The sequence below is a fragment of the Botryllus schlosseri genome, chromosome 2 (genome assembly GCF_051294905.1).
Source record: "Botryllus schlosseri isolate E-star chromosome 2, Bs_hap1, whole genome shotgun sequence".
NCBI classification, from domain to species: Eukaryota; Metazoa; Chordata; class Ascidiacea; order Stolidobranchia; family Styelidae; genus Botryllus; species Botryllus schlosseri.
In genome coordinates this window covers 25,076,216-25,099,694 of record NC_137237.1, presented here as the reverse complement: position 1 = coordinate 25,099,694, position 23,479 = coordinate 25,076,216, and the positions used below count along the sequence as shown (strand labels likewise).

General features: G+C 42.2%; 1 protein-coding gene across 3 annotated transcripts in view; it reads right to left on the bottom strand.

Moving 5' to 3' along the window:
- Positions 1–23,479, bottom strand: part of LOC145434286 (5'-3' exoribonuclease 1-like) — a 53,229-nt gene that overhangs the window by 21,141 nt on the left and 8,609 nt on the right. For 2 of the 3 annotated variants that reach the window (XM_080311649.1, XM_080311652.1), the window contains 19 exons: positions 23,145–23,301; positions 22,645–22,764; positions 22,394–22,563; positions 21,253–21,381; positions 20,619–20,745; positions 19,907–20,011; positions 19,389–19,676; positions 18,193–18,306; positions 17,948–18,034; positions 16,925–17,169; positions 15,720–15,954; positions 13,885–14,003; positions 12,840–13,107; positions 9,543–9,644; positions 9,387–9,487; positions 8,223–8,472; positions 8,094–8,156; positions 7,660–7,741; positions 5,812–6,146 (listed from right to left, as the gene is read on the bottom strand). In XM_080311649.1, the coding sequence (XP_080167775.1) occupies positions 5,812–6,146; positions 7,660–7,741; positions 8,094–8,156; positions 8,223–8,472; positions 9,387–9,487; positions 9,543–9,644; positions 12,840–13,107; positions 13,885–14,003; positions 15,720–15,954; positions 16,925–17,169; positions 17,948–18,034; positions 18,193–18,306; positions 19,389–19,676; positions 19,907–20,011; positions 20,619–20,745; positions 21,253–21,381; positions 22,394–22,563; positions 22,645–22,764; positions 23,145–23,301 (3,097 nt within the window). The remainder of the gene's footprint in view (positions 1–5,811; positions 6,147–7,659; positions 7,742–8,093; positions 8,157–8,222; positions 8,473–9,386; positions 9,488–9,542; positions 9,645–12,839; positions 13,108–13,884; positions 14,004–15,719; positions 15,955–16,924; positions 17,170–17,947; positions 18,035–18,192; positions 18,307–19,388; positions 19,677–19,906; positions 20,012–20,618; positions 20,746–21,252; positions 21,382–22,393; positions 22,564–22,644; positions 22,765–23,144; positions 23,302–23,479) is intronic. The other variant, XM_080311650.1, reaches the window with a different exon arrangement.

Here is a 23,479-nt window from a genome sequence, read left to right as displayed (position 1 = left end):
ATCAGTGGGCCTGGGCCGTTAGATGAGACCGATATACCGTGCAGTACTATCGACTACCGTGAACCTCACTCTGATCGACTTGAATTAGAAACAGTTCCTAATTAATACTACAGTCTTAAATAAGGTAAATGTACGAAAGCCAACCTAATCCAGTATATATACGCCAATATCGATGTCAAATTGAAAATTGTGTCGTGTCATTCGCAGAACAAGCGGGGCATGGAACTCATGAGCGTGGAAATCTTTACATAGCTAATGCATGGAACTCATGAGCGGGGAAATCTTTACATAGCTACTATCTCAACAGTAGTCAGAAATACGTCAGCATCATTTGCCTGTCTCCATTATATATGGGTCGAACTCTTTCTTGAGATCATTTTTATAACATCACATCTTTAGGTCCGTGAACATAATACGTCGCCGCGGAATCACAGTCCCTTATGCCCATTCCACATACTATGAGAGAATTAAGTTTTTGTTTTTTTCTTTATTTCTTTTCTTTCGGCCATAACCTTGGCCATGGTTAACTTTGAAACAATGCAACAAACGTAACCAATTAACCATGGCCAAGATATGCCCGACAGAAAAATGAAAATTTTACAAAAACTTGATTTTCTGTAAATTTGGAAAAATAGACATAAGCTGCTTTGGTTCCACAGCGACGAATTATCAGCATGTGACAATTTAGCATGCGGCATTTGAGCATTTGGGTTAATGTTGGAGTTGAGTTTAAGGCAGAGGTTGGTTGAGTGTTTAAAGCCGCATAATCAAATGTCAAGCAACTCATCTTCCAACCATATCAACAGAGAGGCTAAATACGAAAGTTTCAATACGACGGGACCTATTGGTCATTACCGAAAAGCGAAAACGATGACGCCAAATAACTTCCCATCGAAATTGGGTCCAGGTGATTTTGAAATGTCCGCCCGTTAATTAAAATCGGATGCTATCGGCAAGCCGTCGGTCCGACACATTACAACACCAATAGCTCCTGCGTAGTTACGCACAATATGTTCTACGTAGGAATGTTAAGGTCATGTAAAAACGGAGCGATTGAACGGGCATCTTGTATGGTTTTGCCAACGAATGAATGACGCTCATAATGTGTAAATATATCCGGTGATTAGAAACCCCGCTATAATACAAGCCAGAGGTGGAATCGGGCTGTGTGCGGCTACACTCCACACAGGCCCAGACAAGGACCTACCCCTACCGCTATGATCATGATCTGTGAAACGCACGGAAATGCCAATAACCTGCCATCAAACTCATGTGCAAATGATACTGGCTAATTCGGTCAACTTAGAAAATGATAAACGCGTATTTGCAAATTCAACCCTGAAGATATATAGGATTTTCGGAACGTAGCTGAAATGCTGTCACCAACTTAGGCCTACAGAATCCACATCGCCCATAATACTGCGCATGTCCAACTTAATTTAGCTACTAAACTAACTAACTGTCTAGCTACACTAGGAACGCCGCGCCGCTAATGACAGCGCAACAATGCGCCGTCCTAAGGCATTACAATATCGTGGTCAGCGATTCGATGTTCAGCTTTCCAAACATCCATTTTCCGCTGACGTAATCGCAGAAGGTTCCGAGATAATCCTAAATGCCAACTACCAGCGAATACTTTCACGGAAATGCCCGCAGCGCGAAATCGACTGAACACGATTAGCGACTTTCGTTATTGTCACAACAAAGGTACGTGGCCTAGCCTAATAATGGATAGATGCCTCTTCAGGTACATCAATCAATCAATCATTTATTTGTCACACCAGCGAAAATCCGGTACGGACCAGGATGACGAGGGGACGCAAGGCCTTAGTACACAGTCGCCACCTGTAGGAGTATACACATTACACATTCCAATCAATGGCGCATAACAAATGGGAATAAATATACAAAAACTACAAGAAATACAGCGAAAAAATTTCAACAAGGATACAACGAGCTATAAACATTACAGTTTCGAGACTGCAGTGCAGGACTGAGTCGATAAAGCAGATTTCACGGTACGGGAAATAGGAACCATGTAATTATATCAGACATCGATCCAAAAAATTAGGACTAAGCTGAGAAATAGGGAAGATATGGCAACCCTGGCTATAGATTTAGGTGCTTCCGTAACCAGATGCGAATTTTCCAAGGCGTCCTTAAGACGTTTTAAAAATTCGGTAATGGCTCTCGCGTTGTCATAAACTGGATCGAAACTGGCGACGCAATTACTCAGCGTAAAAAAATCGTGCTTAATGGTCGCATCTCGAAACGCTGTCTTAAAAAATCAGCGATCGTGCATCTAACAGTTTTTGTCTCCGTCAGCCGAAAAGTCGTTTCCGTTTCATCACTTGTCCGTTTTATGTCATCTTCTGTTAGTTTTAATTCAATGTGTGCATGTTCTAGGCCCAAAGTCGTTACGACTCCTTCCTGTCTTTTCATTTTATCGCAATCTTTTGATGTTTTGAAGCGACGAAATTAGAAATAAACTGAGCTGTACCGATTGCTTTGTATGCTGACTCGAATGGCTACAACTAATACTCGGTTAGGATCGGAAATACTGAAGCTGCCTTTATGATGTTACAAGTACTATACGTGGTTCTATCGATATTTCTGCGGGGCGAAGTCCAGAATCACAAATTCGATTTTGATAGTTCGGATTCTTTCGAAAGAACTGCGACTTCGCTCTTTGCTAGTCTTTTATTATACTGCCACACGTGGCCAAATTGTACAATCGAAATCTAACGAATTTCGTTTTAAAATAGTCATCTTGACCTTCACTTTTAACAGGTCGCAAACGAGTTGCACGCTAATTGTATCCAGAGTAGCACAATATTGACTGCCTAAAGACGGACGCTAGCTATGTCCTGAGAAGACCATGAACTCTATAAATCGCTTTAAAAGTTGGTGTCTCATCTTTCTAATTAATGTACAATCGTCCAACTTGCATTTCACAAGTAAGATATGTAACTGTTGCACACTTGTCCGACCGGTAGTAAAGTTGACACGGCCCGGCGGTCGAGAACCGCCGAACTACAGGAGTAACCAAATTGCACCATCGAAAATCTGATACAGAATACAAATCACAGCGACATGTGGTAAGGTGACAAACACCACCAGCCTCGACGCAATGCAAAACTCCTATATCGCTTATCAAATATCATACGTCTGCCGATTAGTACCGTGTGAATCACTAAGTACCGCGAAATAGATCCTGCGTCAATGCCGTCCGGCCAGTATTTTTAAGCAACGCAGCATAAATTTACAGATGTACGTACCAGACGGGTCCTAATGACAAATAAAGAAACGACGGGTTTCAAAGATAAGACGAATGACGACATAAGGAGCAGTTGCGGTCAGTTAAAAACTTCGATCAGCTGGTGAGACAGTAATCTTTCCCAGATCAAGTCAAAATTCACTTGCTAACAATGACACGGTAACCAGCAACAGCGCGGATAATACCGCGGGACCACCTCCCCTACACGTTCAAACCCGCAAGCACCGGATATAGGTTATTTATCAATCGACAAACGAAACACACAGTAACCAAAATACTGCTGCACACAATTTCGCGCGTTAAAGGGAGTCACGCTTGAAGTTACCGGGAAATTCGATTACGTGATCCGGGCCTCCTACGGTGCGCCGCGATAACTCGCACCCGGCGGGGTCATGGATGTATCATTGTATCACTGGTTGGTTTTCAAGTATGAGAGCGTGGATGGTTTGATGTTCGATTTTTGTGTAATAGGATTAGATTTCGGTCGATTCTGTATACTTCTACTTCAGTGGATCACCAAACGACTCTCTGGGTAACGAAACAGGTGCCCAACGCCCCCTTAACACCGACTAAGGGCGGAAATCATGAAGTTATCTTATCCGGGAAAATGCCAATCGTGTGATTAAAGAGAGATAGCGTAGTGGTAACGATAAACGCCTGCTAAGCCGGTGTACCGGGTCCGATTCCCATCGGAGGTTCATCTGGGCTCCTCTTCCCCCGCTGTCGCCGTTCTTACGGCGACAAAAAAGCCCAGAAAAAAGGCCCGAAGAAAGAAAGCACTCACAAGGAATGGAAAGAACTAGTAGAAACGACCGCTGCTTCAAAAAAGATCAACATCGAAAAGAACTGTGACATCGGGCACTCTAGGCCGAGGTGGATGTTAGAGTAAAGGATCGCTACTGATGCGTGTCGTTCGACATCCTCCTATCTGTTCGTTACAACTCATTGTGTCTCATCGCATTGTACATTGTGTGCAACTTGTTCAGATGAAAATAATAACCGAGTTAACTTGTAGCAACCTAATTCAATGGATTAAAAGTTTCGCCGGTCGACTCGGGATAATCCTCGCGCGAAATCTTACCCAACTTTATGCTGTCTCCCAGATAAGCTAACTTCGTTATCTCCGCGCTAAGAGCTGTTTTGTTCATTTCTCGCGCAAGTTGCCGTCGGCGCTTATCGCCTTTTTAGGTCGATCCAATTAGTTGGCAGCACGCGGCAAGTCAAGTCAGTCACTCACAATTGCGCAGACATTTCAGGACGGACGAGCATAAGGAATGAAACAACAGGCCACACAAGGTTCCTTCCGTAGTCACCGTACTTCGTTGTGATACATTGCGTTAAGCACTTGGAGAGTTTCATCCTCGCCGCACACAAGTTCAGGGCCCGCCTTCAATAGACCTTGCTGGCTAATAATTCTGTGCGTAGATTGATCAATTGACTGATTGGTAGATGGTTGGTTGGTTAGAATACTTATCGTTGCATAACATTGAACACCTAAGGGAAAGGTTGATAAAGATTTCCGATTGAATGCGCCTTGTACTACGGGATCACGAAACAGATGTATGATCTTGGTGCAAAAATAGAGCTCTGAATTTACGGATTTCACAAACAGATTTACATAGTGCGTAACACCCCCTCCGTACTCTGAGCGCCTCCAATCGCCCTATTCGTTCCTAGCACATACTTTCAGATTGCCAAAGCCACGATGGCGACGCTGGGCCCACTTTGGCAATCACAGACAGTAGCCAGTCAGTAAAGACATAGCTCTAACCGTACACCCCTCGCAAAATGCAGGATTAACCTAAAAAACCTTCGTCTCTTATCAATCGCACTGATTTCCAAGCGTGCGTGATACGCGTATTTCAGTCTACAAGACGTAAAACGAAGATTTCCGTTTCGGAAAGCGCTGACGCGCACCGAATACCGCGATCTAAGCCAAGTCAGAACATAAAATCGTGAAACAGTAGTACACCATTAACCCTTGATTCAAGTTCCGCAAAAGTCGCCTCTGAGCCGACGGCGCGGAAGGTGTATTATTACCTGAACAGGTCAACGGAGTTGTCTCTCGTAACCATTTGGCAGATGCACCAATACGATATTTAGGAATTCAAAAACGAATGTTTCACTTGATATGAGCGTCAGCGCGTGAATTGTGATATACGGCACCTGGTAAAGTCTGCATGTTGAACTCGGATTCGGGGAACTTGGCTTTAGAAATGTAATAACAATTATTATTATGAAAGCAATGCATCAATATTGTACTACTAAAATTTATAAGGAAAGTTACGATGCATCTGAGCATAAATTGTGATATAAAATAACTGGTGAATTCTGCGTGTTGAATTCGTCACTTGAAATGTATGCATTAATGTATTCAGGTTCAGGTTTGGGTTCGAGGTAGGTTAAGGTTATTAGAAGCCTGTAAGCGCCAGATTCACTAGCAAACGAAAAATCTGTTATGAAAGATTTTGTTTCGCTACTTTCTATACCTCAGCTCATTTCACAATAACGAAAAAGAATGGAAAGGAACTCACCCTTTGTACAATTCCATGTTGCCTTGAAGCAACCGTGCTCTGATGCACAAACTGTTGAACCGACGGGTAGTAAGGCGGCCTCATCATGAACGGAGGCATATTTCTGTTTTGGAAACGGGGCTGCGCCTGGAAATTTGCGCCGGGAAACGGCCGGCGATACGACATCGGGTTACTGGGAGGGGGCGGGCCTCTCTGCCGCGAGGTGTCCTGAGCGTAGGTGTGGTAGAGCACTTGGGTTGGGGTGAAAGCGAGTTTGGGAGAAAACGCAGACTCGCCGGACCGGGTCACTTTGATCGATTTGAAAAGATTCTCGAGATGTTCGGCGTCTTTGTTTTCTAAAATAGATCGAGGCAGACCTTTTTTCATCGGTTTAATGTTTCACGAATAAATTTTCCGAGTCGAGATTTATCGTTTACTGATTGCTTGATAATTCCTCGTAGATCAATGGTTCCCAACCTTTTTCGACTCATCGCCCCCCTAATTTTGTGAACCGAAAAATGGGCATACCAACTGTATACACCGGCGGGTTGACTAAAAAAAAAAAAAGGTCAACTTTTCGGCTCGATGTCGAATCTTACACTTTTGCATCTAAATTTCTGTGGGTTGACTAAAAAAAAAAAAAAAGGTCATTTCTCCGATTCGACTCCAATATGGCCGTTTTACCGCGTCATCGCCCCCCTATCGCCCCCTTCGCTATTTTCGCCCCCTGTCGACCCCTTGGTCCATTTTCGCCCCCCTAGACCGTCAAATCGCCCACGTTGGGAACCACTGTCGTAGATGAAAGTAATTTTTCACGCAACGTGGTTAAGGTGTTAATTTGCAGAGGTGGTCAAAATAGACACACTTGCTACTCAAGTAGAAGTAACGCTTAAATTTCTACAAAGATCAGTGGTTTTATTGACCTCAGAGACAAATCTTGCTGACCGATGAACCTTCAAAAACTAAAATTCCCCCTAAATTCAATCACGACAACTTGAATGTACTATTGGAAACTCCGTTTAATGATGCCTTTTTGAAACTAGAAATTCGCACGAGGTTCTATTGAAGTTTATGCAAGACGAAGTTGAAGACCGGTAACTTTATAGCGATTGTTCGATGTCCTTTGAAAGAAACGTGACTTTGTTGATGGCTATAGGCTTTATCATAATGCCAAGAGTTGCTCAATTGATGATTTTTTAAAAGTCTCTGTAGCTTTTACATATAACTTGTCTGGAACGACTTGAAGGCTACTTTTTGACAGTTTCTTATAACACTTGTACCATTTTGACGCACGCCTACACTAGACTACGGACTCTCTATTGCGGCACCATGCAAAATTACGTTCCACACTTCTAAATAAACTTAAAATTTGATGTTGATTTTTCTAATTAACAGATAACCACCCAACTTGTTGCATTTTGGAATTGAGATAGAAAATTCTAATATGTCTGGCAGACCACCAGGTAACTTGTCACGGACAGGCTGTTAAGAAGCACTGTATTAGATTACATGTAGCAGTAGAAAATGAAAATTTTAAGTGATCAGAGTTGCTACTCGAGCAGAGGTGGAAGTAACGCCATAAATTTCCACTCGATAACAAGTTTTAGTAACAATTTTCAAGATTTGTCAACACTGCTTCGAGTGGAACTGGGAAATGAAAGGTATGAGAAGTAGGCGATCAATACCATGATTGCATAACGTCAAGTAAATCATCGGGTACCACCGAGCCCAAACGCAACGATAATTTGCGAAAACAGCGCAATATTGACAATCTTTCATTAATCATGATTCTGCCGCGAGCCATCATAAAACAACCGACACAACGTAGATCAATGCAAGGGCAGACTAAACGCATAAGAATTTACATACCTGAAGTGGCAGAGTTGGCCTGAGTCACTGAAGTAGTTGGAGCAGTGGCTTGTTGGTGCGTGGAACTTTGATCAATCTTGCCCTAGAAAAACAGAGACAATTTAAAAATAACACTGCGATAATATCGCGGAGACCAAGTTGGAGAGTGCATGCCAGTTACAAGTTATCATCACTATCAGAGTATCTCCACTGCTGATTGACCGACATCGGAACTAATCTTCAATCTAATCAAACCATGAACCTCAAACCACGATCCTAACCTAGTACATCATCGACTTAGCCGAACTTGAAATATTTGTCACTCAAATCAAATTGATGAGAAGTATTTGACAGAGAAATGAACTTCATTTTCATTTGTAACACATTTGTGACAAAAATGAGGTGTCAATAAGTAAAGTATATCAGATATATTTCTAAGTAGGGTATAATAATACCTTTGAAAATTTGTCTGTGGCTCCCTCACCAGGCAAATTCATTTTCGGCAGTGACATAGCGGCCTTCGAAAAGATGCGACAACATTGATGAGCCACGAGGCCTCGAAAAACGCAGCCGAAAAAACTCACTTGCGCAAGCGACACTTTGTCCGCTTTCAAAGGAGCGTCCTTTTCATGACTCTCGCCAGAAGGTTGGAAGGTGGGCGCTGATATTATCGGTACGGATTTCTGTTGTTTTTTTGTCGCCGTCGGCCTTTTTTCCTTGTGGTGTTTCGGTCTTTCCGCTGCGTTCTTCGTGTTTTCTTCCTTCAACGAATTCCACAGTGCGTCGAACATGTTGTTGGCAGGACTTTTCGAAGAGTAATCGGACGTTTTCGGTCTGAATGAAATGAGCGAATGGATAAATAGATGCTTGTAGCTATAATTCTAATTCCATTGTAATTTGGAAAAGCTGCAAGTTTTCTGGTTGTACAACTGTTGCTCTAACCCAGTGGTTCCCAACCCGGGATTACCTTCATGTATTTTGAGGAAAAAACAAAGAGCGATCTTTTTACTTTCATTTCTCTCTTTAAATGCACATTGCACATGCAGGCATGCGATAACAAACTCTGCCAGTGTGCATCAAGATAAATTGATGCCGCTACCTACAATGTGTGCACACTGTACCTTACACTACAATACTACATCTACCACAATGCATATCGATTACAGCCAAATCAGGATTGCCTCGTCTATCACGTAATAGAAAGCATCCGGCTTAGTTCAGGAAGGGCAACAACAGCTCTTTATTTAAATTGGCTTATATTGAAAAACTTTTGGCATGGCAATTTGAGTCAACTTTTTTTTTAAAATTGACATTGAGGTAAATTGCCTGATGAAAGACGACTAAGTCCATGCAGTGCAAGGCACATCTCCCGCTAAATACCTCTGGCCCTCTTCCCCTGCTGTGCAGTTGTAGCAGGTTGAACGTAAGCGTCTGTTGCCGTTATTTCTATATTCTCTATATTTTAGTATCACCGGTATGTCAATTGTTTATTCAATTTCAATCCAATGGGGTATTCAACTTTTGTTCTTTCTTTCGTTCTGTTGTTCTTTCTTTAACATCAACAATAATTTGACACAGTACGGTATGAGTAGCATAATTAGTTCAATAGTCAATAGTATGTTTACAGAGTTTAAGGCAAAATTTAAGCAGGGGTCCGCAGAACTAATAATTTGCCTAAAGGGGTCCGTGACAACAAGAAGGCTGGAACCACCGTAAGAATCAATTAAAAAAATGTAGCAACAAAATACCTGTTCGAACGCTGGTCCGGCTGCACAGTGCTAGAGTTTGGTCGTTGCATGATAGAAGTCGGACCGGAATGTTGCGACCTCCATGTCTGGGATCGCACGGGCTAGATATATCGGATGATTAGTGCCACCGACACGAAAAATGACGACAGCACAGACCTGTTGCTTTCTATTATCGACTCTGGAGTGGGCCGGGGCGCCACCCATTCGTCTCGGCGAGTTCGCTCGAAACTGCGCGTCTTCTCGATTGTAGCCCCAAGCCTGGAAATATTTCAATCAAACGCTGGAGATTAAAGACGACAAACCACGGGTATAAGAAACCAGACACAATAGTCTTGTGATATTCAGATCTACGCAACATGGCAAGGTAGACATTTCATTTTCTCAATTACAGCTTCAAATTAGAATAGTTTTGACATGTAGTGGAAATCGCTCCTCTAGTAGCAATGCAAACACTACACCAGTGGTTCTTAACCTTGCCTCCAGCGCCCCCAAGGGGCGCTGGCGATTTTGAAGGGGGCGGAAACGCTCAGGGGGCGCTGGAGAAAAATGGCTTAGCAGTAGATGATGTGGTAGTAGGACATATCCTTAATGAGTATTCAGAGCGAATTAACACCGAAAACTTCGTTATATATGGCCTACAAAAGACATATAGGTTTAATAGTCCATAAGCGCTTAAATGACTGGCACCGAATGTTCCTGTCTTGGCAATCTGAACTTCAGAAGACGAATTCCATCTGGCAGGGAAAAATAATATGCCAGTGAAGAAATACCAATTTGAAATTGTATGCGTCTTTTAGTTTAGTACGATTGGACGACAGGGATATATAGAACTAGATATTCCCGTTGGGCGATATCCCTGTTGGGCGATGCTATATTTTTTGATATAGCAGACAGGAGGTCACGAAATAACATCATGCTACGAAGTCATACCAACGGGTCCGCCTGCCCGCCCGACTATGTTTAATTAATACTTACGGGCCCTACAGTTTCCAAGACATCTCACAATGTTCCCTCTACGTTTTGACGAGTTTGCGCACACTCACAAACTCACTGTGTAGACCATTGGACAACAGTGCGTAACGACTAAAAAAAGGTCATAACTTCGGATTTGTTGTGCGCAACGTAGATTTTCTGTGCGCAGAGACCGTGTCAGCACTGCGCACGTGCGCAGCTTAGAGGGAACATTGCACCTCACTCAGCTCTACCGGTAAATCTGGTAACGTGAGCAGAGAGGACAAGACATTGATAGCAATATATATGCAATTCCCGATCTTATTGACCGATTTTATCATGAATTATCGAAAATTTTCGCGCTTCGCACTGGCTCGCTAAACAATAGTTGATTTCGTGGCAAAAGCGAACAACGTGATGGGGGGCGGTCAGTTTATCACCCTATGGGAGCCAAAGACCCAAGTTTTTTTGGCGGGCCTGACGAAGTGTCGTTTCGTTCCTGCCAACGGGTATGCGCCCTAAGATGCATAATTATTATTGAGGGGTCCTACCTTTTCAATCACACATCACTCAGCTCTACCGGTAAATCTGTTTATGTGAGCAGAGAGAGGATAAAAATTGATATCAATATATATGCAGTTCCCGATTATATTGACCAATTTATTCAATAAATATTGAAATTTTTCACGCTTGTTGCGTCTAGGCAAGAATAGCTGGCTCAGTAAATGCACACCCAATGTAGATGACCAGTATCAGCAAATAGCGGATAGCCGGAGGGGGGTCTGGGGGCGAAGCCCCCCAGAAGTTTGGTTTATCCCCCTACGAGGGGCCCAAGACAAACGTCTTTTGGGGGCTGACGAAGTGCTGTTACGGCCCTGGTAACGAATTAATTGTACCTACGGGCACGCCCGAATATGTTTATTAATAATTACGTGCCCTTTATTTTCCAATACAACAGCTCACTCAGCGCTACTGGTAAATCTGATTGCGTGGGCTGAGAGGATAAAAAGTTTATAGCGACATATATATGTAATTACCACCTATTCATTCATGCATTATAGAATATTTTGGCACCTAGGGCGACCAGGCCACACAAACTTTGCTTACCTTCGAAATCATGCTACGGGGTTCTTGGGGGCGAAGCCCTCAGAAGTTAGGTTTATCACGCTATGGGCGCGCAAGGCAATCGTTTTTAGGGGGGTTGACGAAGTGCTGTTACGCCCTCCCTCTTATTCATTGTCTTTGTTACATTCCTTACAATATGAGGTTGGGGGGCACTTGAGCACGATAATGTTTGAAAGGGGGCGCTTGAGGAAAAAAGGTCAAGAACCACTGCACTACACTGTAAATACACTTAGTTTTAATACTAGTTTTGTGATATGTCTGCATCCCTTTTACGAGTGAAATCGTCACAAAACCTGTATCACAGTAACACAGCCTATCTGTAGTGCCATGTGACATTTGCGACCCCTCACCCAGATCTACTTTATCAAAGTACTCATTTGAGTGCTGTACGAAACTGTTTAAAAGTAGCATATGGGTCCTTTAGGAACATTCACACGCGAAAAAGCTATAAGACGTTAAAAAAAGTTCGTTAAAAACAGTAGAATTCAGCGACATGTAGCAGCGGAATAGAGGCTAGCAAATAGCAAACTCCCATTTCTTCCATAAGAAGCCGTACAATCAAACCCAAATTAGTGGATTTTAATAGCGGCAGCCTTGCGGAAACTTTGATGGAGCCACGTACACCACGCACCAAAAAGCATCCTCAAATGAATTTCCAATATTTACTTGTTAGTTGCATACATTTGTTGCAATTGTAATTTGCGTTCATTTTGATTATTGAAATTTTGCCGGTCCGCATCATTTATTTTGATGTTTTACCGTTCCGCAATGTCAAGACGGTTGAGAACCACTGACCTAGCTCACAAAGGGAGGTCCACGATACCAATCAAAAATTCAGGGGGTCAAAATACGTGTAGGAAAGCTGTCATAATGGCAGGGTTGTAATGACTCAATCATAACTCGAGTCATATTTTCAAATAGGTATAATGACTCGACTCGAGTCAATTTTTGTATTGACTCGACTTGTACTCGAGTCATTGTGCATGACTCGAACTGAGTCATATGACAGACATTTCATCGTAACTTCGAAGGAAGTAAAGTCACCACGTTATTGGTATTCCCTCTATCAGTCCGTATACTTGGAAAATAGGGCCAGAAACTGTTATTACTTGGGGAAATTGCGATATCATGAATGCGAGCTATTTTATATCACTCAAGCAGAGTTGAAAAAAGGGGGTTGAACCGAATTGAACTGTAAACTGAACAGTGAACATAATGACTTGGACTCAGACTTGACTCGATGGCAAATTGAAAATTACTCGACTCGACTCAAGTCAAAACTATAAAAGTGAGATTGACTTGTGACACGGAACCTTGTGACTTAGTTACAACCCTGCATAATGGAATATCATGCTGGCACCGAAACACACATCGCACCTGTACGGTATTCTGCGGCTTCACAATAGCCGTCGGCTTTCCGTCCTTGCCGCTTGCCCTGCACCCATGCGATATATTGACCATGGCGCAGTCTGGCATGCGGTAGCCTCTTCTCTTCGGGCACCTGCCACCCAGTTCCAGCCCGCCCAGAAATTCCTCGTCAAAGACAACGTCGTGCAATACATCCTGCCCGGGTTGCCTGTGAATGCCGACGATGGTACCTCGCAAGCCCAGCGGTACGGTGTAAGAGTCGCGCACGTTGACAATTCTGTAGGGAAAAATCGATACTTCAAAAGCAGGTGTCTCGAAAGCAGAACTAATGGCATGGACTCATATTTGGTGCTGACATTAAAACCATAAGCAAGATCCTAATTCAAGGGGACTAGCACCTCAACAACGCTATCTCACGAAAGGCTACCCACATTAACATGAAATTTTCGCAGCTGCCAGGTGGCGCTATTCTGTGAACAAAATATCAGAAATTGTAGTTCCAGCCCACCGAATTTGCATTTGACAAGAGAAATTGTACTCCGACACGTAGAACACCGTACCCTTATAATTGTGATTCCCCTTTTCCGATCTAACGCCTGTTTTAGGAGGTACTAGGACAGTCCTACATGTTGCTGAAGTTTGAAGAATTATGTACAACTCATCTTGGAGAAACTTCATTTTGAAATTTTGAAATTATTTTTCCAAAGTTTGCTGTGAAGTTTTGTAACTCACACCATGGTATACCTAGGACAAACGAAAATTAGCAACATGTAGATCTGGATGTTGGCATTTCAAAAAAACATGAGTCATTTACGACAAAAATTTCCATATAACGATATTTTACAAGGGAAAAAGACACTATTGAACGTTTTTGTAGCCAAAGAACAAATCAGCGGTTTGCCCAGTAAAATTGAAACTTTGCAATTTTGATTTATTTTTTGTTGAGATAAGGCCATGAACATTTGAACAGTGGTACCATGTTAACATTTCCAGCCAAAAAGATGATGGTGCTAGTCCCCTTAAACGTGGGTTAACAATGAAAAAGATTTCGAACCGATCCAGCAACTGGTGCCGCGCCGTCTTGTCCGGAATTAGAGTTCCTTGATGAGCGAGCGGTCTGTACAGCAGGTGAGGTCTCATCGTGATTGGAACCGCTTTCGGAGGGTTCTTTTTCTGCAGAAAGCGTTCCATTAGACATATTGCGACATGGCGTTGTTCTGTCGAGATCTGTCTCGCAGACAAGTAATTGGAGTAATCCGATTCGTGTGCTGATTGCAATGACTCGAGTGGAAGCGTGAAAGTCTATTTTTCCATGCAGCGAAATCATACAGCTACTTCGCCAAAGAAGGATTTAATCGGCGGGAATTACGGTTTTGACACCATATTCCCATCATTGAATCCACCCATCAAACCCATCAAATTGAATTCTACACTTAATTACCGAATGAAAACATGGAATGGCAACAAAATTTTTCTGCTTTGTTCCGCCACGCAGAGGCTGGAAGCCAGATTTGTTTCACAGCACAGCAGTAACTGTAGAATTTCTGGCAATCCAAAAGCTATCATCCAGGGTGTAGAATTTAGCGAAACTGGTCCTGATTAAATGCTACCGTTTCGATAAAGACCAGCTTCAGTATTTTCCGCGTCCCGGATGATAGCTTTTGGATTGTCAGAAATAGTTACCGCCGCAAAACAATCCACACTATAGCTTCAGCGAAACGAAGCAGAAAAATCGGTCGTTGCCATTCCATGCTTATAGCCAATAGCTTAATATTCGACTCTGGATAAATTAGAGTGGTGTAAAGATGGGCGAAGTGCGTCTACTTTTTTATAGCACTCAAGTAGGTTTTGGTTACTTGCACCCAGGAGCGTGGCCACCCGAAAAATTGAAGGGGGTGATTTCGATTTTTTTCGAATTTACTAATATAGCATCAATTCATTAGAGTTAAGCGCATGCGTAAATGACGATTATACAATCTCCTCGTGTTGAGAACTTACACATATGATAGGCTTGCCCTAATCTCTCGTGAACAAATTAAATATGTGGTCTTATCAACGAGTATTACGTAGCCTTGGCGTCAATTTGAGCAAGTCAAAATGTCTGAGTTGTTACGGAATCTGTTCTATAATGGCACAGATTTCAGGTGGTTCAAACCTTTCTCATCTTTTATAACTCAAAGCCTTTCCACACATCTTCTGATGATTAAATCAAGTATTAGTGGAAATGAATTACGCATGTACGCACGCACATGTTTGCGGACATTCGATGTCATTCATTTTTCCAATGTCTTTCTTTAATCACGATCAGCATAGACTTAACGGCATTGTCTTCAAGCCATCGAGAGATAGGCGAGAAAGCATGCAAGGCCCGAGTTGGGCCAGCGATGACATCTTACGTACCAGGCCTATTGCAGATGCGATACTCCAAGCCAGCGGACTAGGTTTGTTGGAGAGGCGATAAATCAGGCCAGCTACGACTGCCGTGCGAGCGTCAATCAATGACCTAATTTTGCGAGATCGCGTCGCGTTACATTATGCAGAATGTGGAAAGACGGATCTCGCTGATTGGCGGGCACAACACTGATAATTCGACTTGTTGAATTGCAACCGAACGTTAGTGTCAGAATGGTCATTTCAAAAGGACGAGGTTTCGCGTTTCTGGCTACGCGCTTTCTTGCACTGCTTACTGAAGTGTCAAATGGTTGTGTTTTTCCACCACTTCCACACTTACCCAGCAGTTCTACTTCTACTCGGTAGATTTTGCCTAGTTCCATTACTTGTTCAAGCGTACCACTCGACAACTACTCGGGTGTTCGATTTGGCGCAGCTCGTACAAACGATGGCATCCCAGAATCAGCGGCGAAGCCATTATCCAAATCAACGGCTCACCCGGCTTTCATCGACTTTTTGCAAGACACGTTCCACAACAGTCGGCTCCAGCATGTCCGAGTATTGGTTGACTTTATCACCGTGATAACAAGGAAGCGACTTGAGCCAGGCGGTCAGTTCCTTCAGCTTTTCTACAGCCTCGTCCTGGTCCTCGGCGCGCGTCATATCCATTGCGTCGAATTGGTCTTCGTTACGGTGCAAAGCCGATTGGAGATATCGTAACACTGTTGGGAATCTGCGAAACAAACGATGACGTAAATGAGGAATGTCAGTCCTTGCAGGAATGACAATCAAGCTAAAATATGCTTTTATTATCTAGCACAATTCTATCAAAAGGTGAGGCACATTCCCAGTTAAAATAATCCCTAAAAGACAACAAATGTTAAATATGTTGATACGTCACATTTATAACGGCAATGTTAACGGTTTCCACACTAGTCACGAGTCGTAACAAGTCTGTTACATCGACACCAAATTCCGAGAATGGACCAAAATATAGTTGTTCACAGAGGTGAAAACACAAATGCAAAACTTTTGCATGTAAGCTACATACACGCTCAGAGAATATAACGTAAAAAGCTGTTGTCAGTTCCGACTCGAAAGGTCTCCTGCCTCACAAATTCATTTGGTCAGTTCAATTCATCAAATGTACATTTTCGAGTACGGTAGGTTAGTTGTGGTAAAATAATTCTTTAATCTCCCACTTTGGTGTTGCTACTATACAGCACCTATAAATCCACAATACAATGCCATACCTAAGTATAGGGTTGATATTGTAGCATTTGGCTGAACACCGAAGGATTGAATTAGCAGGTAGTATTGTGGAATCATTTGACTGTCTAGCATGAAACCGATCAAAAGGTTTGAATCTGTCATGTGACCCAAACTGAGTTCAACATCACTGGACACTTTTGAGGTCCAGTAACACAATATTGTCATAATAACACATTTTAGTTGTTCAAAATTTTCAACTACACCCCGGACACATATTTGCTGGGGACGCTTGGTAGTTGAACATGAACATGTGACTTTATAAACCTAACCTCAACCCTAGCCCCATAACGCCAACCCTAACCCTAAAATCTAACCAAAACCCAATCCTAACCCAAACATTAATCCTACCCTCAAGTATCTCATGCTCATTTGTTAACACGCCATTTGCCGGACGTAAAATTTTCAACAGACAAGTTTCAACACTGAATTACTTCTCCATATATTGAGCTAGCACTCCCTCGACAGCCTCGGAATACAGCCATTCCTTGTTGATGTTTTTCGTGTAGCCCGCGATGCCGCTGCTCTCCTTGGTGAAGCGCAGATTCAATCCAATCTGCCATTTTCGATTGGCCGGGAAGAACACAAAAATGGTGCCGGTGATGCGCGACAGAAGGTAGTTGGATATGCCGACCCGGCTTCCCAGTTCCCACGAATGAAAATATCGCGAAGAGAGGGCCTGAATGCGACGAGTTTTTAAGGCGATGTAGGAAAAATGAATAGCATAAGGTCTGAATGGTTACAAGTTCAAAGCTCTATCAGTTATGTGTCAGCTTATCGTCGCTGTGGAATTACAAGTAGCTTATGTGTATTTTAACAATTTTGAGATAATTGAGTTCTTGTAAAGTTTTCATTTTCTTTCGGCTATATACCTTGGCCATGGTTAATTTGGAAAAAATGTGAATAACCATGGCCAAGGATCTCAAAATTTTTAAAATGGACACCCTCGGATATCGCCTATTTCAGATAGAGCTTGCAGACTAGAGCTCAACCGATATCCTGAGGTGGCCAGTAGCCAAGCAGTCTCACTTTTTAGAGTACTCAAGAGCCTACGTGAGTAAGTGCACTAGTTGCTTGCTCGAGCGGTTACATTTTCAGACTGCTTCCACTTCTACTTTACAGTTTGTTTCGACAAAACTTCTTACAAAAATGATAACAACTGACATATGTAATGCTAATAGTATTTGGTATGAAAGTGCTAGCACTACTACATAGTACTGAATACTGTGAAAGACAAGACCAGAAGTACTTTTTTTCCGACCACCTCTGGATATCGGTCAGGTTCTGGTCATAAGCGTGCCCGAAGTCAACCCCTACATCGAAAGTGGGTCCTATACAATTTTTTCAGATGTCCACATTGTCCACATCATCACAATTTTAAATCAAGTACCGATTGTCAGAAACCTTTGGAAATAGAAATCCTTTTTATAGCGTAAAACTCTGTGCTGACGACTTACGTGTCTTTGTCTTATGACTGATTCGATATCTGGTTCGCAGGGAGTCTTCAACTCCAAACTCGCCATTCCGTGCTGGACCCCGGTGACCTGTCAAAACGAAGCATAGCTCTCGATAAATTCAAACAGGAAATTCTGGATACCACAAAGTCAGCAAGGCTTCTCGCCGACAAAACAAGTAATTTCAAATACGAGGGTAAAAATCGCAACGTTGTGTTACTATTTCCATCACAAGCATGTCGTCTCACCTTTCCTTGGCAGCCGTAGTACGGATTGCCGAGCATGAAAACGATTGACCCGACAGGAAACAACTCATTCATATCCTTGAATGACTGGAAGTTTGGATCTTTCACAGCTATATCCTGAGAAAAGACAGTGTTCTGATAAATGTTGTAACATTTACAGGAGACTTTTGTCTTCGCCAGTGAAGTTGCGGTTTCTGACCGTTGGTCGGCTGGAAATTGACAGAATTAGTGACAATTAGGGCTGGGCACGAGTATTTGTGTTGTCGTATCCTAGTCAAGTATCGATAATACTTTTCAATCAAAAATATAGTTTTCAAATTTTATTCCCAAAGTTGAAGCCTTGAAACCGAGGCTGGCCGTGTCCAAGCATTGAAAAAAATGGTGCGTAAGGCTACGAATATTCATGGAACGACATTTCTGAAAAGTAGCGATCGACTCTCACAATGGTCACAAGGCGCTACGAAATAGTCCAGGCCAAATATAATTATGTTGGATGAAATGTAACATAGCATCATATTTCTTGTGGCCGCAACAAACATACCTACTTGAATTTTCAAAATTATTCTTATGGGTGTGACGTCATTGTGTGTTGTGTTGGAATACTTAATTCGACTTAAACGTTGATACTCAACTCTACATTGATTCACCCAGGTACTCGGTTTTCGCCAAATTGCATCCATTTCTTTCATATGAATGTGGACAAAGCTGGTGCGACCCAAACCTCAAAATTGAGAGGACGAAGTGTACACTAGGGTTGTTCGAAAATAACTTTTTTTTTTCCGGATTCCAGTGATTCACTGCTTAAATTGTCAGGTTACCCTAAAAACGCTGCACACCAAATTTGGTTCAATTTTAAAAAGTAAAAGCCGCCGCAGAGCTAATACAAATTTTTGATTTATTATGGAAAATTGAAAAAAAAAATTCAAATTTCTCTGTCAACCCCATGAAATTGTTGAGTTGTCTTTAAAAACGATGCAAAATAAATTTGACTCAATTCCAACCTGTAGAAGTAAAATTATTACAGTTGAAAGTTCTGGATTTGCAAAAATGGAATTGACGGTGGGTAATCCCAGAATGATGAATGAAAAACACAAAATAACTCCGCTTTTACGGGTTGAAATCGAGTGAAACTTGTTTTTTGCATCAAGCCGAATTGCTAACATTGACCGCATATTCCGTCAGTGTAAAAGGTCAGTTACCTTGACGGCAGCTTGCAGAGGGTACGGTCTCGCGTGTGACGCCCACTGCTTCTCCAAGGTGATTTGTCCTTGCACCGAACAAACGTATTTCCGGCCCAGCATCGTTTGTGCGTACGCTATAATCTTGGTTTCGCCGACTTCGATTCCTCTGCGTTCCAGATTCAATTCCGTCACGCCCTCTATTTCCAACCGGAATGCGTCAAATTCTTTCGGCGTGAGCATTCTTTTATGCGTTTTATGTTTGGAGCCTTTGTTTCCTGACGCGTGGACGTGCTCCGATACCTCAAACTGGAAATGAAAATTTGGCGTCGACATGATAACTTGGTGATATTAGTATATACCAGAAATTACCAGATATGCTATAATTTTAGTAGAATCACGCTTTGGATCCAAGATTAAAATCCAAATACCATACTCGCTTTTAATTATTTAAAAATTGAAATTTGTGTTCGGTTCGAGACACAAATTCATACTGCTTCTAACCGCAAAATCAAGTGTTGATTATAGTCGAAACCAACCTTTACATCTCCATCAGACACGGCCACCACTTTGGCTTCTTGCATATGCGGCCAATTGATGTAGATTGACGTTCCCAGCAACCGATTCGCTATATCTTCAATAGTCTAGAGATTGAGGATGAGTGAATAACGGCATTGAGGACATGCTTGGTAAACTGGCAAATTGAAAGGCAGTGTTGATTGCCTTCTATCACAAGCAACACATCATGGTATGCTAGTAGATATCGATAACCCAGAAGCTAAACAAAAGGATTGAATCTACGAGTATGAAGCACGCAATATTCCACCATAACAACAAGTATAATATCAAAGAAATGGATAAACGTAGGGTTGCTTAAAAGGTCAATCGCAGGGTCTTTTTGGTAGATCGCGAGATTCTATTGGCACACCAACACGGTACTCTAATAATCAGCCACAACGTGTGCAACGAGCGATATTCGTTTTTTTTTTGTTCGGTGCAAATGCATCACAATTTTATGACGAGGTAAAAATTAGGTTCACGGTGGGGGAAAATGTCATCGATAGATCGTATTGTGGCATCATTGGGATCCAAAAAGGAGATTATGATGTACCCCTGTGTAAGCAACTGTTGAATGAGGCAACTAACCAAGAAGAATATTTTGCCATTCTACGGAATCTTGCTTAGAAGCACTTTGTTAGTGGCCGCCTCAGGGCTAAAGTCTTATTTCAGAGAAAAGGAATTTAGACTCACGTCGTCTTCCGAGTAGGGTTGCCCATCAGAGTCGGCTGTCCCGGTCGGCGGAGTCACGGACACGATCATATTCTCGTTACGACTCGGCATCTGAAACACTTTGACGCCGCGCTTTTGTAGGGCACATCTGCACAGAAGGAACTCGTGTCACCGGCACAAAATCACAAGCAGGCTGCGGAGTCGGCTCGTATTACCAGACTCCAATCAAATTCAATACACCAACTCCCAATAAATCCTTCAAGGAACTCCGGACTCTAACATTCCTGTAATTCTACCCAGAAAATTATACGTTTACTTACTATTATTACCGAGTGAATCGACCTATTTTTGAAATTTAAAACTTTGCTCGCTTATAAATTTAGTGTGTGGAGGTCTGCTTACGTGAAAAACTTCTGCAACTGCAACGGTACTTTTTAGTAACATTTCAGAACATTTGGTTTAATTTATAAGTAGTTCGAGTCAGAGTTAGAGCATTTTAAGAAACTTCAATTACGACTTCAGCCAATGCGTTCCCTCAACTCTAAATCCAAAGCGTGTTGCATAATTTCAGTGACTCCGACTCCATCAACGGAAAATGTATTGGAACTCAAACTCCACAGTCCACACCCAAGGTTGACAGTGAAAATGCACTGACCTGTGCGGCAGATGATAGAAAGTCGGGAACCCCGGGTAGTAGACCGAGAGTCGGCAGCCCGGCAGGAGACCTTTCACAAAATCGGACACTCTGGTGCTGCTCCATGCGTGGAGCGGGATGACTTCGAGCCTGAAAAAGATGCCACCAGTAATACCGCTTTTTATCAAGTCAAGATACCATAAGAATTGCGATACGAAGGCGAAAAAGCAAGGAGTCAAAACGGCATGGTGAAGTTGATCAATGAAACATCCAGCTCAGCCTACATAACAGAATATATCCCAATGACGTTCGACGAAGTAATACCTCCATTTTGTGAGAGTATATTCCCTACATTGTTGTATCTAAAGGGACTGTCCTGACCCTGATACCTCGTGCTTGTCGCGATAAACATAGATAGGATGTGTTATGTGAGAAACCTTTTTCATGCTATCACCCATTTTAGCAACCAGTCACTGCCACGGTTTGGACACCCCTGCTGTAATCAGTGGCTGTATTTGAAAAATAAGTGACATATAAACTATACTGACGATAATACTTCAACTGAGTTCAACTTTTCATCATTTCCATCGAGAAGTGATCAACTTTAAAGCCTTCATATATAAATCCAAAATACCCAAGAGCTTCTCTCATTCATAAAAATTGTTGCAGCGATGACATTATTTGACGTAGTAATAAACATCTACCATAGTCAGACAACACAGATATTTCTACAGAGTAAGATATCAGGCCTATCAGACCGATCTAATCCAGACGCTAATAATTGAATATACGAAGTAAAACAAAGTCAGTCTCCTTTGCCCCACCTGCTCAAAAAAGGGTTTACAAACCACAGAAATGTAACATTTTGATATCGATCTCGCATAATCTTATGGAGTCTGAACTTAAAGACAATAAAAATAAACACTCAACCTCACACTGTGCAGACATTCAAGCAACTAGTTAACAATTCTTATAGAATAATAGGTACAATAGCCTGCAAGCATTATACCCATCCCTGCTCTGTGTATCTGCAACATTTTTAAAACAAACATCATTAATTGTTCAAACAACGTCATTACTGTGATTTGCCTTCAGCTTCTTAAGCCACATTACATCATACCAATTGAGAACATTATCAAATAATAATCGATTGACAATTTACCTCGCATTACAGTGCGCTATGTTGGGAAAGGTGCCGGTCAGGGATGACTTGACGTAAAAATCCAAATTGCCATCAAACGTGTACAAATGACATCCCGAGTGTTTATTACGTTCCTTGTCTGGTTTGGAGAGCGCTTTTATGCAAGGTATCATCGCTGATAGCAATCGCTCCTGTTGAGTTAATTACAATTGAATTGACACTGGGATACAAAGTAATCTACAGTTTTATTTGCGGTCCATCAAACATTTTACCTCGTTTATGAACGGAATCAAAACGACAGCCTCCCATTCCTGCTGCTTGCCGTTCAGATCGCAAGTGAAGTCGGTCGGATAGTAATCAATGATCGGCGATGCGGAACTCGACATCAAATCCTGAAACATTGCGACACAAATTTCGGTATCGAACCATTCCGGCGATGTAGCATTTTTTATCAAGGTAGGGGTGATCGGCGTAAATGGCTGCGTAATGTTTACGCCACATTTAAATCGGGTTTGAAATAAGTTTGAAGACTTGACTAGATTTGGATTGCCCGATGTTGCCTAACAGGATCAGAATTTAGACACGGAACCGACGTAAATAGTGACTTTTGAAGCGAGGGTGCTGGATATGGACTAAAATATGATGCTTGAACCCAACACAAATTTCCGTCAAAATTCAGTGATTCAGAACAAAATCCAGACTTGGAGCATGTAACTCAATGGTTGCAGAGATTTCACCTGAGACGCTGTCTCATCGGATAAAAAATACTAACCCAAAATGGCTCGGGAAGGCACTCCTTGCTTCCTGCCGGCAAAACAGCAAGAAGTTGCTCATAAGGTAAAAACGGTTTCGCCATGTCGTAAGTCAGCTTCATTCTGCCAAGGTTTCGAATGTCAGACAAGAACGGTGCATAGTGGTAAGGGTAGTACCTGGAGAGAGAAAAATAATATTCACCGAAATGTACTGAAACTTCACCTCTAGGAAGATAAAATCCCCGTTCTACCAATTGAGATCTCTGCTTACCAAAGTGAACCAAAGATACGGAAAAACACAGTTAGCGAAGCATCAAATTTGAAAATTCAACCACTAAAGCACTTGAAAACTCGA